The sequence below is a fragment of the Corvus hawaiiensis genome, chromosome 7, assembly GCF_020740725.1.
Source record: "Corvus hawaiiensis isolate bCorHaw1 chromosome 7, bCorHaw1.pri.cur, whole genome shotgun sequence".
NCBI lineage: Eukaryota > Metazoa > Chordata > Aves > Passeriformes > Corvidae > Corvus > Corvus hawaiiensis.
The window spans coordinates 23,588,505-23,603,500 of record NC_063219.1 but is presented as its reverse complement, the minus strand read 5'-3'; the positions used below and the strand labels follow the sequence as shown (position 1 = coordinate 23,603,500).

Here is a 14,996-nt window from a genome sequence, read left to right as displayed (position 1 = left end):
CAAGCTTTGTCTCAAAACATGAGAAAATTATGTGCTGTTCAAAAATAAAAAGTATATGTGATGAAATGTCCAAGGCATTAAGTGTTTAAAATATAATGGAAGCATGCATAGCAAACAATTTGTGTTTTTAAATCATTAGAGAAATGTGTCAGTGTAATTTCAGGTTACAAAATAGTAATTATAAGACTTCCTTTTAATCAGAAGCTTGTATTATGTGTGTGGAAAGCTTTTGAGCAAGTATATTGTAAGTGCTGATGGTTAGAGCTTGAAATTCTCAACTCTTGCACAATGGTTTATTATACTGAGAGTAAAACAAAGTCAAGACTTTTTCAAACTTAGCAGATACAAGTTATGCTTTGAAGACTGAACAGTGAAGAAAAAATTGGCTGTGGTGGTTCTGTCTGGAATTGATTTCAAACGTACAAAGACCCAATACTATATTGAAACCAGTTTCTTGGAAAAAAAACAAAGTTCATAAATTATTAAAACAGTTTTCAAAAAGAATATGCATATATACATATGAAGTCAGATTAAAAAGAAACAATTGAAAGTTACATTAGCCAAGAAGTGAGATATCTTGAACCATGAAACACTGTCTTCTGTTGAGTCATCTGGTTTTATTTAAGTGCCAGTATGTGACACATTTTGGCTGAGAGCTTAGCTCTGTTCTTTCAACTTCTGGAGACCTAGACTTGTGTCCTTCTTAATGTCAAAAGTAAAGAAAAAAAAAAAAGGAATTAACTGGCTGAATCTATCCTTAATAGTCTTTGACATTTTTGCGTACAGTAAAATGCAGTGTTCGACACAATTCTGTGCTGGGTAAATCAGCCTATGTTCAAAGGATCTCTGAGGGTGAAAGAGCAGGAATATGAAAAAAAGAGATAGGTTTGAAGTGCATTTGTAATTGATGTTCACTGCACTCGTCCTCTGATGTACCTCAAGAAATGAGTACAGGTCTGCAGTTTTTTAAGTCACATTTTCACTTTTAAAGGTAATATAACTACCAACCAATTAAAGGGTGTGTGTAAGCGGTATCACTTGACAGACAAGTTACAGGCCAGAAATATGGAAATCTTTTCTGGATTCAGAATGCTAAAGATATTCTTCAAAGTGCTTGGTTGATAACAATTCAAAGAATCCAAAGATAGAACCACAAATCTGGAAATATCCAATCTTTCACCCTAAATAATTATCTGAATAGTAAATTTTGAGGGTTTTTCCCTTTGTCTATCTGACTCCTGGAAGTTTGGCCAGTGAACCAGATTATGAGCTTTGAGATCTGTCCATCCAGGCAGAAATGTGGCATTCTATAGACAAGATTGAAAGGGATTTGCATAATGAAGGCAAATCTTAAAATGCTACATTGATGGTGAGGTTGAGCACATACAGAGCAGGCAGAAAAAATAATACAGAGATTTATATTAGTCTGTATCCACATCCTTCTTTTACTATGGCTTTTCCTTACAGGATTTTCAGGCAGCTTGTTGTGCTGCTTGGGGAGAAGCTTTGCCTTTAGAGAGAATGTAAGCATAGTTTTTCTGTGTTTTGTTTGCACAGAGGGAGCAACAGATACTTCCCACACTAAATTTGAATCTACTAAACCTCAATAAGCTCTTTAGATCTTCTTCCTCATGACTACAAGTTTCTAACAGTAACCAGAGCTGAAGGAAACTCGAAGGAAGACAGATGCACTTCCTTTTCTTGATGCATAACTCAGTATGAGGGACTGTATTACCTGGGAGAGTAGATCCAAACTAGTCACTTAATTTATGAATTATTCTGATTTAATTGAGCAAGCAGAAATGCTTAGCTCCATCTCTCTGTAGACGCCTTTTAATGCATTTCTGCCAAATAGTAGAAGCCTGTATGCTTGGGAACTGGGAGCGAGGAGGGGAAAGAAAAAAACATTTTGATGAGCAGGTGCAAGAAGAAAAGACGGAGAAAATAAGCACTGTGAGACCAACTGATAGAAAACAGTGCTTTGAAGTAAGTCAGAAAAGTACATAAGGATTTTTGTGATACAAGAGAATAAATTAGCAATGTTTTGAAGCAGTGAAGTATGAAAGGAGATATAATAAAAGCAAAAGATCCAACAACTGAATAATAGAGATTCTGGAACAAGTAAAGACCTGAAATATTCAGACATGAAGTGCTCCACACTGCTCAGTTAACCCAGCATGGGATAAAGCATTATTTTTTGTCATAATTTATAACTTTATCTGGGCAGTAGCATCATGTGCAGATCTTGCTCTGCTATCACTGCTCCAGGGAGCTGTGCAGTCCACGTTGTGCTGTGAGGCTGTGTGGGCCCCATGCAGAGTGGACAGGTGCCACCTGGTTCCTGTCCAGTAAGAAACTGTTTTCTGTGTATCAACATGGGTAGAAAACACCTCTCGTCAGTGTAATGACAACAGGTGGATGCTTCCTGGTAATCCCTTTAAGTCCTGGCTGGGAAAGCTGTATCAGCTACTTTCTGGGAAGGTTTCTATAGAGATTAGATTTTTTAGAACATTCTGACATCAGCTTATAAACTTTTTTTTTCTATCTCCTAGTGTCACTTTTCAAAAACAACCCAAGTGCTCTCAGTATACAGATTCAGAGATAACTCCAGATTAGACAAATAATATGAAGAATATGTAGTGAGTAGAATGAAAAAGATTCCTGTCATTTGAGGGCACAGCTCAGTTACTTAGCTTTGGGGTTTTTTTGCCCTACACCTGATTCTCGCTGTCTGTTTGTTGCCTCTTGGTGGGATGAGGTTGTAAAAGGTGTTTCCATTTTGCAATAATGATGTGCCTGTAAATTGCACAATATGCAGATTACATGGTTTGCATAATGAGAGGCTTTTTTGGGTAGTAAAAATTGTAAGCTAAGTGATTTCAAGGTCTGCATTTTCACCATCTTGTCTCTTAAGTTTCTTCTTTTTGAGGAGAAGGAGAAATTTAGTGAATTCATCAACTCTAGTTAAAAATGCAGAGGTGATACTTCTTTTATTGAAGGTTTTACTATTCTCAGATGAAATCCTGCTTTTGTAATTAAGGCCCCAGTTTCATTTCGGCCTTAAGCTCCCCTTCTCCACAGCTTTCCTTGTGGGGAAAGTATTGTGACTGCTTTGTGAATTAAATTAGGAACTTGATGCAAATTAAAACTCATTTGACAAAAAAACCCCAAAAACCCTGTGGTTTCTTGCCTGGGGCATCTCCCTGGTGCTGCTTGTGAGGGTGATGGGTACCAGCCCCTGTGAGCTGCAGGGCCACGAGGCTCCATCCGTGCCATGGGTCGTGGTGGCACTGAAAGCCTGGTGCAGATTTTCCTTTGGCTGGTGGGCTTGCATGTGCTTGGTGTGCATGTGGATTTTAGTGGCAGTTTTCAGTGGCTTTTTTGATGTCTGTTGCTTGCCTGTAACCAATGAAACAGCTCTTTGGTATTGATCAGTTAAAGATATTTAAGTAGCTGTTTTAAAATGGTGGAATAGGAAGACTTTAGCTCTGAACAGGGTGTCTTCAAGGACGGGTTTTGTTGAGGGTTAAAGTGAATAGAACTGTGAGAGCTGGGGTTAGATTATGGCATCATGTTTCCCTTGTATGACTAGACACTATTGAAGCTTATGGAAGGCTTGGTTTGTTCTTTTAAGAAATCTGGATTTAGTAATCCCTACTTTTAAAGAGGCTTAAATGTGTAATTCATGATACTGGATGTGGCAAGGCAAGCAGAGCAGCACTGGAGGTGAGCCTGACACAGGACTGCACACACAGTTCAGGAAAGACTCCCTGAATGTAATGCAGGCAAAAAAAGTGAATTGGGAAGGGGGGGCTTCTCTTGGTTAGTAGAAGGACTTGAAGAAAGTAAATTGAAAAGACTCATCTGGCTATATCTGGTACCTAATCCCAAGTGCTGAGGGGTTATTAGCAGGGTAAATTTAATTATTTGTAAAGAGTATGGCTGTTAAGAGAATTCACCTGCTCTTAACTATAGGCTAGTATGATGAAGGATGAACTCGGAAATTTGAATCTCTGGGCAGCTGTGGAACAGATTGCTGCAAATCTGGATTAAAATAATGTCTCATAATGTCAGTTTTAAGAATCTAGCAAAAGGAAGAGACCTAAAGCTTGGGAATTGTCCATATTGTCAGATCCAAAAGATATGATTATTTATCATAGCCCTGGGCTGATGGAAATAATTCACGTCAAGAAAATGCTGGGAGAGTTTCCTGAAGCAGATTGTACCTGGAGGGATAAAGTGCCAGAGAAAGGGACAAAGGGAATACTTTCTCCCAACCCAACATGTGATTTTTAAGGTCCATGAAGAGATTTTCAGAAGTGTCCTGTATGGTTGTTTGCTATTTTATGTGAGTTTTAGTAATGCAAATTTTGTTTTAACTTTTACTATGTTTTCTAATTAATAAAAAAGAATTTATGATCCTTACCTTTACTGATTGCTGAGCTAAAGGTAGAGTCCAATCTGCAAAGGAAGGAGGTTAGGGGAGAGTCACCACTTCTGTGGTGAGTGCAAGCAGTAGGATGATGAATGTTTGTGTCTGAAATGAGCCTTTCTTTTCTCTGATCCTGTGAATTTTTCACACCATTTCCCCTTGGTTTGTAAGGCATTGTTACTGATGTCAACTGTGTTACACCTGTTAACTCCCTGTCTGCAGTTTGTCCTGTGCAGTGGGTAATAAAAAAAAATTGGTTTGCATATTTAATATTATTTTAATGTGAATGTACAAGAGCACAAGGCATGGATTAAATATTGCATATATTGCTTACTATCTTATGTGAATTTCTGTAATGAAAGTTTTATTTTAACAGTTAGCATGTTTTCTAATGTAGAAAAAGTAATCTCTTACTCCTTCATCTGCTGACCCCAGTAAAAAGTATTTGCCTACTAATTCTACCCTTAAGTGCAGGCTCGACAGACTGAGAAATACAAAAACCTGTTCTGACAAGTGAGCTGAGAGAGTGTTACTAGAAATACATTTTTGCACTCTTTCTAGAGTTTATCAAGAGCAGAGGACAGAATTTGGATACATTTTATATGTACTGAAAGCTGTATTTCTGTTTGTGATATCACCTGGTGGATTGTGTGCAGTTCTGCCTGATGGCAGGGTGGTTTGTCCCAGATGAAACCCTCACACTCACTGAGGAGGAGATGTGGATTGCTCTGACTGGTGTAGTGGAACAGAATGTTTGCTGGGCTGAATTTATGTGAAAGGACTGAGAGTGATCCTCCTTTGTTACCCCAGACCAAGTCTTGATTTTACTCTGTTCCGTTAGGCAAGAGGGAGCAGTCCTGACCCAGAGTTGTGGTTGCACTTGGGATGTTTTAAATGGGGGAATACCAGTTATGGTTCTTTTCTACTTGTGTTTTGCAAGGTGGGATGGTGATGTGGGACACTGTTTGCCACTACCTGCACTCAGCGCTGTTCCAGGGAGCAGCTCTTCATGTTTCCCTCTGGGAATTAGGTTATTAGAAATTCTGGCTTTCAAATCTGCTGCTTTGGTATGTCTGTGCCCACATCCTGCACTTGTTTCAGGGATGTTGATGCTGTTACAAGGTGTCATAATATAACTCAATATGTCAGGTTTTTGCAGGGTGACTCCCTTTCTGCAGCACTGAGTGCCACTTTGAATTTGTGTGCTCAACAATAGCTTAAGCACCTGGTCTTAATTTTCACCCTTTTAATAGACCAGTGGAATTAGCCAGATTTTTAAATGTGAAATACTCAGAATTTGTATGCATGCAATGAATTTGAGGTATCAGAGGTAGTTTTGATGCAAGTGCTGCACATATGAAATGAGCACAAGCCCAAAGAAACCCAGGGATAAAAGAGAGTGGCTGGTGGAGCCACAGCAAACACAAAGCTGCTTCACTTTTCTTGACTGAGACTGCTCATTAGCCAAGCAGGAGTGCTTGTGGATGGTACCCTGCTCCTGTTGTGTACCAGACTTTCTACCCAGTTCTAGCTGGTCGTGGAGGATTTCCTGAACTGGTAATGAACTAGTTATTTGGGAGACTCATCAGCTGCCTTATTGTGAAACTTTAAATTCATGTTGCTTCTGATAACTCTGATATAAAACAACTACAGTGGTAGAAATAATACTGTAACAGATTAATCTCACTCATTAATTTTTTTTAAGATTCATCTAGATTGTTTTCATTACTTTTTAGAAATAGCAATAATCGTATGAAGAATTTTCTTTTTTATGCTGGCTGTGCTACTTGAAGTAGGGATAGACAAAAATAATATTCAAGCCAATTTCTGTTTGCCTAGACTGCAGAAAACATTGTGTCCTAGTTTGCAAATATTATGCTTCTGCACTGAGGATTAGGTTATCACAGTTTGATAGTCAGCAATTGAAGTATTCTTCCATACTGATTTTGAATCACATATTACTGATTTTCTATATAATATATTAATGACATATTTGGTATTTATTACTCCTATGAATATGAGCCAAATTTATCTGGCATTGCTCATGAATAGTCCTGTTAATTCACTTTTATAAGTAGACCAATAGATCTGTTGTTTTTATTATAGTTTTCCTATTGGTTAAGTCTCTTAGGGTTTTGTCCTTGAAATAAAATTACTGGACTATAAAGGAAATGATAATTTTTTTTTTTTTTTCAGTTTCCAGCTTGTTGTCTGAAAATGAAGCCATGACTTGCAGGTTTCAAATACCAATAGAAATCACAGCAATAAAGAAAGATAGACAGAATCTAGCAGCTTTTTTTACTGCTTTGTTAATAAGGGAGAAGATAATTTAGTGCATATTTTGTCATTTCTCTAAATGTGGTGGTTAGGGGTGTGGTTTGGTGGTGGACTTGGCAGTGCTTGGTTAGCGGTTGGACTCGATGATGTTAGCTGTCTTTTCAGCCTAAAAGATTCTGGTTCACTGTTGTCAGTCAAGTAGCTTGTTACACAGAAGACCCAGTAAGAGCAAATTACTGCAGTAAGGTGATTCCTTGTTACTACTCACCTGACTTCAAGAGATTTCTGATCCTCTGCTTTTCTTCCCACGCTGAAAGCGTGTGTTTGCATGAGGATCATAGCTGTCATAAAGCTGCAGCTCTGCTGTACGACACTGCTCATTTATTACTTAACAGTAGCAGTTGCTGTAAATCAGTCCTAGTGCTGATTTTATCAAGAGTACAGGATGTTCCTGGCAATGCTTATTCTCAGATTCTAACTGCAGTCCAGCTCTCTACCAAAGTAGCTTGTTTTCCATGTTCTGTTAGTAGTCATATGCAGTAATCCTTTGTAAGTTCTTATCTCACTGAATTTTGTCCTTCTGGATATTAGTCTTAAAAAGTTGCACACTTCTTAACAAGAATGTACTTTCTAGTCTCAGATTAAAAAAAAAAAAAAGTAGCACAGTTTTAAAGAAAAAAGAAAGAGGACTGAACAGTGAGAGAGAAGAGAAAAGCAAAGAAAGGGTAAAGTGAGGGAGTTTGTTGCTGTTCTTCAGTGATTCACCAAAAGTAATTCCTGTAGCTGTACCCCCTGCAGTTCCATTCTCTAGCACTTTGTAGTACTCAGTGCTGCAGAAAGGAAGTGACCCTGCAGAAACCTAACATATTGAGCTGTATTATGACACCTTGTAAAGTCATCAATATCCCTGAAACAAGTGCAAGAGAGCCCATATCTCTCTTCCTCCACTCCTGTATTTCTTCTTGAGTTTAATTTCCTTGCTTTGTGAAGGAGTAAATAGGCTTGACTGTACTCTATCTTTACACTCTGTTTAAGAAAATAGACGTCAGGTGGAAACTGTCATTTATTGTTTGTGTTTCATTGCTATAGCAAGTTTAGTACTAGTATCGAAGAGGTACCTTTATTGCTGAATTTAATTTTCTGTATCAGTGGCCCGTTTCATTTGTTTGGATCAGAGCTGTGTTTGCTCTTTAATTAGCATTCAATGGGTGATATCATCTCATTTTTTACAAAATTCAAAGAGCTCGAGGACCCTGTGCAGTGATGCTCTTCACTGTTAGATGGAATACTGTAGCTTGTCTTACAAATATGGTTATAGAATTGAACTTCATTTAGACAACGTTTAAGGAATCACTGAGCTCTTTTGCTGGATAATCAGTTCTTCAGTTGACTGGCAGCCTGGCCTCTCTCAGCTCTCACAAAGGGCTTTTGGTTCCTTTCAGAAATCTAAAATACATTAGCAGAAAAAGCAACTATGTCTTGCTAGAGAGACTACGTTTCATCAGAGTTTGTTCATTTGAGATTTGCATTTAAATGACCAAATAGGAGGGTTTTTTTTAATACAGCGCTTGAGCTGTATTAACATTGAATGTACATATGCTTTAAGATGCTCTGTGAGTTCTGGGAATTTTTTGAGTGAAAAAAATAATAGTATGTCTCCAGAAATATATTTAGCTGTCTGTGCTGAAAGGTTATGAAGAAAATTAATCAGTAACAGTATTGGAAGGGAAGACAGAGACAGGAAGAATAAAATGAGAAAGCTGGGACAGATCAAGAAGTTGTGTATCTCAAGCAGCCTAACCAAGTAGAAACAGTTAACAAAGGGGCAAGGGCCAAGTCTGCAGCTGTAGAGCCACATTAGACAGGTTTCATTTGGTGTCTTTTTCCTACAGCAAAGATTTCACATTTAGTATAGCAGCTTTGTGAGCTGAGATGGATCTTCAGATGCAGACTTATGAAGTGGCAAAGTAGTTTTTCTAACACTGGAGTAAAAGACTTCTATCAGCTTTATTCAGCTTTATCTATGCTGCTCTCTGTGTGCCTTTTTTTTTGGGACATACCATTCCAGCTTCCAATAGACCCTATTTCTATATGTCATGTTATATCTTTGGGTGAGTTTCTTAAACAGTGGACTTGACAACTATGGTGCATGAAGAGATCTCAATCTGAATGTGTTTGTGTATAAATGAATGTTGTCACAGCAGAACTGTGATTTTTTTTGTGTGTGGCAGTAAATGATATGCATGAAAACATCTGGATAATCTCATGAAATTTGTTTTCTCAGGCCAAAAAAATTGGTGTTTTGGACTTGATATTTTTATTTTTCTCCAGATACCCCATCACAAAGGGTGCAGTTTATTCTTGGAACAGAAGATGATGATGAGGAACACATTCCTCATGATCTCTTTACTGAGCTTGATGAAATTTGTTGGCGTGAAGGAGAGGATGCAGAGTGGAGGGAGACAGCAAGGTGAGTGTTTTCATGACTTAAAAATTATCTGTAGGTATTGGTTTCTGGTGTATTGAGGAATGATTTCAAAGCTGTAGCAAGCTCAGGGACAGATTTTGGATATAAAGCTTAAATAAAACCATAGTTTTAATCCTTAGTCTGTTAGTATTACAACAGCATTTGTCGCTTCCCAGAGCCAAATGTTTTCCTCTGGATTTATGAATATAGGTCAGAGTGAATACCAATGGAAAAAAAAAAGTAAATATATCATATATGTGAATTAAAAATCATTGGTCAGTTTATATTTTATCTTATAATTTAAAGAATCTTTCAAACTTCCTCTTTCGTTTGAATCCTCAAGAAACTGAAAAGGGTACCATTATAAAAAGATTAAAGCTAGGAATGAGATTACTTTTGGAGCAACAGAACTTTTACATATTCTAACCCTCAATTAACAGTTTATTTTGAGAATGAGTATTCAGTGTTGGATTATTTTATTTCTGCAGAATTAGTGGGAAAGACTTTTAGATTACATTCTGATGGGAAAAAAAATAGTACTGGTACAGAACTTTTCTTATAATTGTATATTTTTTTCCTTGAGCACTTAAATGGGAGTTGATTTGCTTAATTTCATTAAGAATGTACATTTTCCAGCAATCTTTGCTTCATTTTTCATCTTGAAACCTTAGCTCTTTCTCTCCCTGCCAGTTGTTGATTGTGTTCCTCAATGGTGCCCCAAAGTCTGTGTAAAATATATTTGGTGTCAGTAAAATAAAAATTGCAAAATTTCTGCAAGAGTTTTGTGGGCAACTGTGTATGTGGGCTGTCTGACAGGAATATGGCTGTTAGTTTTCTCTCTAATTTTATTGCAAATTTCTGCTTTCCCAGAGGGCCAAAGAATTTTCTATGACCTTCCCTTCCATTATCTGTTCATAGACAGCTTAGACAGATGCTAAATATAGATCTTTATGTGTAGAAAATTCTCATATGGGGATTGTGCTGCAAAAGGAATGCAGTAGTGTTCCTAAATAATCTTATTAATATTCAGAGAGAGAAAATCTAATCAAGGTAATCATCTGCAATGTTCTCATACTGATTAAGAATACATAGGACCTCTCTAGGAAGGGTTTCAGCTTCTATTGAAATTAAAAAGGAAAAATCACTGTGTGTGTTATGTTATTTTTAAGCAGGGAAATAGCAACTTCTTTAGTTCAACTTAAAAAAAGTCCCTTTGCGAATTATCAAAGAATTATGTTTCTGAAAATTATAAACATTTCTATTAATAAGTGGTTCTGATCAAGATAAAATTCAAAAGGACTAGGTGAAATAAATCACTCTTTTGGTTGATCTGTCTATATGCACAGCCTTGTCAATTGTTGTTTGTGAAATAGAGTTTGAAATATTTAATAGAAACAAGATTGTTGAAAAAGGACAGGAACAAACAGCCAAGAAAACTGTGTTTTTGGAGCTCAGAAAATACAAGAGTGCCATAATAGCTAATAGTAAAAATTTCTTTAGTTTTAGCAGCAAGATGGAAACAAAAGAAGAGCGGGGCTGCTATGTGGAAAGAATTGGTCAAGATAAATGGTCTTTCTCAGTTTAGATCCCAGAATTTTGGACTGCATTTGACTTGGAGTGACTTGTTAGAAAAGGAAGAGATGGCAAGGAAATTACCAAATTCAAAATGAAGATAAGACTCAAAGTGCTTTTCTGTGCAAATAAGGGGGTGCAATAATTTCCATCCCAGAAAGGTGAAAGAACATGTATTTAATGGAGAGGGCAATAGAACAGTTGGGACAAACAGAGCTCTTATAGTCCAATTTCAGAGCCATACAAGGCTTAGAACAATGCTTGAAGGAAAGGAAAATTACAGACTTGGAGCTAAGTGGAAAATTGGATAACATGCAATACAGTGGTATATCATGTCAGACTACGTTAATAATGCTCTTTAATCAGATAATTGACTTTTGTTTTTCTGAAAAAGAAAAAACAGTGGATATAAATTTTTTTAAAGTAAAGCATTTGATATGGTACAGCAGTAGGAATGTATTACTTAAACTGCATTCTAGTGTAAAAATTCTATTAGTAGGTCAGGAACTATTTGAAGAGGTGCAGCAGGTCATGCTGAGAGATTATACTATTAGTGTGAAAGGTAGTGACAGCTAACTTCTGAAGAATTAGGCTTAGGAAATAGATTTATTATTGAATGAAAAAATAGGATTGTAATAATGAAACTTGCTGATGATAAGAAATTAGGAGGCATTACTCCTCTAGAAATAGATAAAGATATACTCAAAGAACAAGGTGGCTTTGTGTAGAATAATAGAAATGGGATGGTTTTTAATATGTATCATGTGCTTAGAAACTAATACATTGGATCACTTTAAATACCTGTTGTTGATTCAGGGCTTCAGAATTAATGATTTGACTAAAAGCATGGCATGGAGAAAATACAACCTGAATTTGTTGTTGCTCCAGGCTTAATATGTGTTTTTCATCGGTGTGCAAAATGTCACTTGGAACTATTTGTAAATCTTACTGTCTGGCTTTGGATGTAGTTCCAGGTAGAGATTAATTGCATTTAATGAGAGTGATAGCTCTAAGTTGTTATGTATTCATTTCACCAAGCTCTGCACTTTGTGCACCTGGACTGGAGTGTTGGGTTGACTCTGATGAAGTACATCTGTATTTGGTATTTTCAGTTTGATTGAGAGTGCACTGGGACTCTTCCATTCCAGATTTAGACTGTCCCATCCATGGAATTAGTTAGAGAGCAGAATGGAATGAATAGCTTGGTTATATTGATATAGGGATAAAATTAATTAATTTTTTTCCCCATCAATTGATTTCAAGCCAGAAGAAACACATACCTTTTAAAATAAATAGTCAGTCTTAAAATAGCGTTTGTGTATGGCCCAGCTGTACAGTCATGCATTCTCTGCGGAGACAATGTATAGTTTCTATTCTGAAACAAAATTTCCAGTGAGTTTGTAGAGAACCACACTGGAGTGTAACAGTTGGATTTATTTTATACACCCAATAGTGTAGCTGCAAGTTGCAGCTGTTGGGAAAGCAATTCATGTGTCATGGCTGGAAAGCTGTGCCTGATTTGTAGCAAGTTTTACCCAGACTTTTGGGACTCATTTATCTGCTAATATCAACCAAAAATATCTGGAGAATATCACTATCTTTATGGAGCAGAAAAAATTATGTAGTAAGGAGGAAAATAGAAAGAATCTTGGAACCAGGAGGAAAGTGCTTAAGCTTAAATTTTGATGCACAGTTAGGAAAATAAACTCATGTCCATAGTTTAGAAAGTAAATCGTTAATAGTGACTAGAAAATGGATGGATTAGGGAAAGTTAGGAAGTGTAATGCATTTTCCCTGGATCAAAACTTTCTTCCAAAGAAACTAGGTCACAAGAAACATTGGTTTGTCACTTCTGCTTTGATCCTGACATGCTTGTGTTCTTTGGTTGGTTTTCAAATCAGTGTAGGCAGGCACAAGCTCATGCAGAAATTGATACAGATTGAAAGATTACATTAAAACCATTGACTGTAGAGCAGGCTGTGAGTACATACTCCATCTCTCTGCTGCAGACATTCCACACTAAAAAATAGATGAAGTACAAATCACCCACTTCATACTGTGCAGAAAAGGTAGTAACTGTGTCTAAAATGAAGCATGTACACTCTTCTATTGATGCCTGAGAAAGTGATGAGGACGGCTTTAGAAGCTAGGACATATATGTAAGGTGTATGCACGCACACTTGCCTGAAGAATAGTTTTCCTATAGTAACATACCTTGCTGAAACTCTTGTTGGCATATTTTTTTCCAGCAAGCATTCTATGAGAGGAACTAAACTGTGTGATTGATACACCTATGCCAGTCTTTACCAGTAAAAGAAACCTGTAAGACTGAAAGTGCTCTTCTATGCAATCAGCCGTAACTAAGATAGCTCCAGATATGTTCCAGTCACATGGGATACGTGTGACATGAGCTCAAGACACAAATGGGGTTGATGGTGTTTCCCAAGAAGTTATGAAAGGCTTTTATCTGTCAATCATGCCAATTTAGGGGTTAAACTGCAAAAGTAAATATATTTAAATTTGAGAAACTAGAAGGAGTAGAAAATTGGCAAACTGGGATCTATGCCTGAATTTGGATTTCAAAGCCATTTCTGTCATGGAGTCTTGTACATGAATTCAGAGGATTGTTCAAATGGTATTATGATTTTTAAAACCACTGAGCACTGAGAATTGAAAGACTGTGTAAGATTAGAGTTGTTTTATGTTTTCTGCTACTGTTTCTCATTTGATATGTTAAATAAGGATTATCTGAAAAGATAAAAGGTGATAAACAGTAACATGATGTTCCCTTGATGAAATTAGTAAACCTATGTTATGCTTATTGAAATCAAAATAGAAATTTATTCCAAATGTAGAACACTCTCAGCTGGATATGATTTAATTCCATGTCCTGGCCTGTTGGCTCATTGAGTAATAATGTATGATAATGTATTTAAACAGCTAAGTTTCCCCAACAGCAGGAAATGGGGTGCAACCCATAGAATTATGCTATTCCAATTCATGGGAACCCAGATGATCACAATGACAAGTACAATTATTTGAGCAGCAGCGATAGTTTCCTATGGATTTTTTATGCATCAATATGTAAACTGTAATGTCTGACACTATAAACTCTAATTAAAGCTGTTTTCGTGATTTAGACTTGTCTGTGTCTGCAGTATGTTAAAAGCCCTGATAATAAGCCTGCCTCTGTCCAGTCACTTGTCTTAAACTTTTGAGACTATGTTTGTCTTTTATTGCTCTTTTAAAATCTATTTACAACTGGTCAGTAGATTTAAATTAGGTAATATCAAGGACAGACTGCAGCAGCATAATCAGATAAGCAATGTTGAAGACTGACTTACATGAACAGAAGGTATGACATTATGAGGTTTCTGATGATCTTTTGTAAGAATCTATGCTTGGGTCATTGTTTTTAGAATATATGTAGCATGATTTTTAATCCTTTTTTCTGAGTCAGCATAAAAGAAGATATCATAAGCTAAGCAAGATATAATAACAGAAATAATAAGATATAATAACAATAATAATACATAATAACATAATTAAGAATACTCAAGCATGAAGATCTTATAAATCTCCTAAAGAGATTAGAAACATGCACAAAAACAGAGGTATGAGAAGAAAAAAAAGGAGGTATTTTGCAAAGTCTTGGGAGACAATAGTTTAAACAGAACAATAAATGCACCGCTTTTGTGATGTTGTGGACACAAATAGGTATTGCACATTTTTCAGCTTGGAAGCAAGATTGTCGTGAGTAAGATAGGAGCAGCCTCTTCTTAGGGAGTTCAAGTGTAACTGCAAAATGAAAAAAATTTAAGAACTATTTTTCCTTCTCACATGCTTCTTGATAACTTTCCTGAGTTTTTGTAGGCCACTCTTTTAAAAGTACCACTTTGAATTTGGTGGGGAGGAGTGTGGGTTTGAAAATTTATTTGAAAAACCTCATTTGCCTATGTAAATTCAATTTCATAGTTTGGCTCTGTGGAAGCAAATTTTTGTGTGTGTGCTGTGTCCTCCTTGCTTCTTTTCTGGACGAATGTGAAGGTGAAGGGGATGGGCTGGGAAGAGAAAAGAGAATGCAACAAAGGGAGTGGGGAACAGGTCTGATGAAGTGGAGAGTTCTCATGGGCAAAGATGAAGTAGAGAAACTGGCCAGTTTCCTCACAGAGGAAGTGGAGGGAAAATGTTTAGCTAGAAAGAGGAGAAGAGGGCTAGACATAGGAGATTGAAGATTTTGAAGGACCC

The 14,996-nt window shown here is 36.8% G+C and overlaps 1 protein-coding gene across 10 annotated transcripts in view; it reads left to right on the top strand.

Annotated features, from left to right (window-relative positions):
• SLC4A10 (solute carrier family 4 member 10) overlaps nt 1–14,996 on the top strand; it is a 154,676-nt gene that overhangs the window by 71,249 nt on the left and 68,431 nt on the right. For all 10 annotated transcript variants that reach the window (XR_007204986.1, XR_007204985.1, XR_007204987.1 and 7 more), the window contains exon 4: nt 9,041–9,179. Coding sequence is in view for 7 of the 10 variants with exons in the window: in XM_048310260.1 (XP_048166217.1) it covers nt 9,041–9,179 (139 nt within the window). In the remaining 3 variants the exon portion in view is untranslated. The remainder of the gene's footprint in view (nt 1–9,040; nt 9,180–14,996) is intronic.